The sequence below is a fragment of the Cebus imitator genome, unplaced genomic scaffold (genome assembly GCF_001604975.1).
Source record: "Cebus imitator isolate Cc_AM_T3 unplaced genomic scaffold, Cebus_imitator-1.0 Scaffold117, whole genome shotgun sequence".
Classification (NCBI taxonomy): domain Eukaryota; kingdom Metazoa; phylum Chordata; class Mammalia; order Primates; family Cebidae; genus Cebus; species Cebus imitator.
Genome location: NW_016107432.1, coordinates 514617 through 516376, shown reverse-complemented (window position 1 = coordinate 516376; position 1760 = coordinate 514617). Strand labels below are relative to the sequence as shown.

The 1760-nt window shown below is 35.5% G+C and overlaps 1 protein-coding gene across 3 annotated transcripts in view; it reads left to right on the top strand.

Annotated features, from left to right (window-relative positions):
* The window catches only part of SLC35A1 (solute carrier family 35 member A1), a 33899-nt gene that overhangs the window by 29342 nt on the left and 2797 nt on the right, over nt 1-1760 (top strand). For 2 of the 3 annotated variants that reach the window (XM_017538906.2, XM_017538905.2), the window contains 2 exons: nt 516-692; nt 1145-1279. In XM_017538906.2, coding sequence (XP_017394395.1) covers nt 516-692; nt 1145-1279 — 312 coding nt within the window. The remainder of the gene's footprint in view (nt 1-515; nt 693-1144; nt 1280-1760) is intronic. The other variant, XM_017538907.2, reaches the window with a different exon arrangement.

Below are 1760 nucleotides of genomic sequence, written 5' to 3'. Positions count from 1 at the left end.
AAAAAAAAAAACGAAACTGCTTCACACAGCAAATTCCATTTAAATTTTGGTTGTCCCTCTGAAAAGTTTCCTAGTGGTGACTATAGATTGTGTTGCAGAATTAGGAGTATTCATTAGTAGGCAGATATTACAAGGATGTGAGTAAGATAATTCACTCTTAATGCCAGTAAATTATTTGCTTTGGTCAGCTGAAAAACTACACTATTGAGTAGTACAGAAAGGTTTTGTGGGCTATCTTACTGCCATAATAAAGGCAGAAACTGTCTTAACAGCTTTCTGTTAAATATAGCCTATAAACTTCCCACTTAATTATTCTATATACTCTATAAAAATGCAAATTTATAATGTTCATTATGCCATGTGTCACAACCTACATAATAAATGCACATTTAAGTAAAGTGTGTTTGTTCCCCAAATCATATACTTTAATATATTGCTAGTGTATTGTTCTAGATGAAAGACATTTTAAGTTATAGTAATCTTTAATATTTGCATGTCTAATTTTCTTCTTTCAGGAGTATACTTTGAAAAAGTTTTAAAGAGTTCAGATACTTCTCTTTGGGTGAGAAACATTCAAATGTATCTATCAGGGATTATTGTGACATTAGTTGGCGTCTACTTGTCAGATGGAGCTGAAATTAAAGAAAAAGGATTTTTCTATGGTTACACATATTATGTCTGGTTTGTCATCTGTAAGTATCCAGGAATTAAGGGTTCTTAGTAGATCCTTTTTTTTTTAACGTTAGATGTCCATTTTAAGCTGTTACAACATTTTGAAATTAATCCTTTGATACTGTAAATACCAGTTTGAATATAATTTTCATTTTATTGACTTCGTTTTAATTGTGAAGGCAAAATTGCTTTGGGATAGCAGTGCCCCAAAATATCTAACGTATTAGCAAAAAATGTGTAAAATTTAGTAGACCACATAGCCCTATGGGCATTGCTTTGGAAAAACAGTGTTATATAGGAACTACTACTCAGTTGTAGTACAAACTCTTTCAGATGACTCCTTCTAAGGAAAATAGTATTTTCCTTTTCCTAGATAAATTAGTATGGCATCTCTGGGGATGAAAATTGCCTCACCATTACGGAATGTTTCATTTATTTGAGTGTTAAGATTTTATTTCTTTCTGTATACAAGTGCTTGCAAGTGTTGGTGGCCTCTACACTTCTGTTGTGGTTAAGTATACAGACAACATCATGAAAGGCTTTTCTGCAGCAGCGGCCATTGTCCTTTCCACCATTGCTTCAGTAATGCTGTTTGGATTACAGATAAGTATGTCTTAGTTTGTGCTGAGTTTTTAACATGGAAGAGCCCCTCATTTCTTTGATTCATTCCACTGGTACAGCTGTTCATAGTTTTGTGGAATGTGGCTAAGCAGTACTTTCATTAAGTGGTCCTAGAGCTTAAGACAAGGGGTACTGGTTCTATGTGAAAGTGAGGGGACTTTTTTTTTTTTTTTTGTAGTCAGGGCCTCCCTGCATTTATAAGTATTATATATAGGACAACTCAGGGAAATACATATAAAGACTTTAGGAAATTACAGTTTTTGTTTTGAGACAGGGTCTCACTGCTGCCCAGGCTGGAATGCAGTGGCACGATCTCAGCTCACTGCAACTTCTGCCTCCTGGGTTCAAGCAATTCTCTTGCCTCAGCCTCCCAAGTAGCTGGGATTACAGGCACTCGCCACCGTGCCTGGCTAATTTTTATATTTTTAATAGAGACGGGGTTTTACCACGTTGGTCAGGCTGGTCTC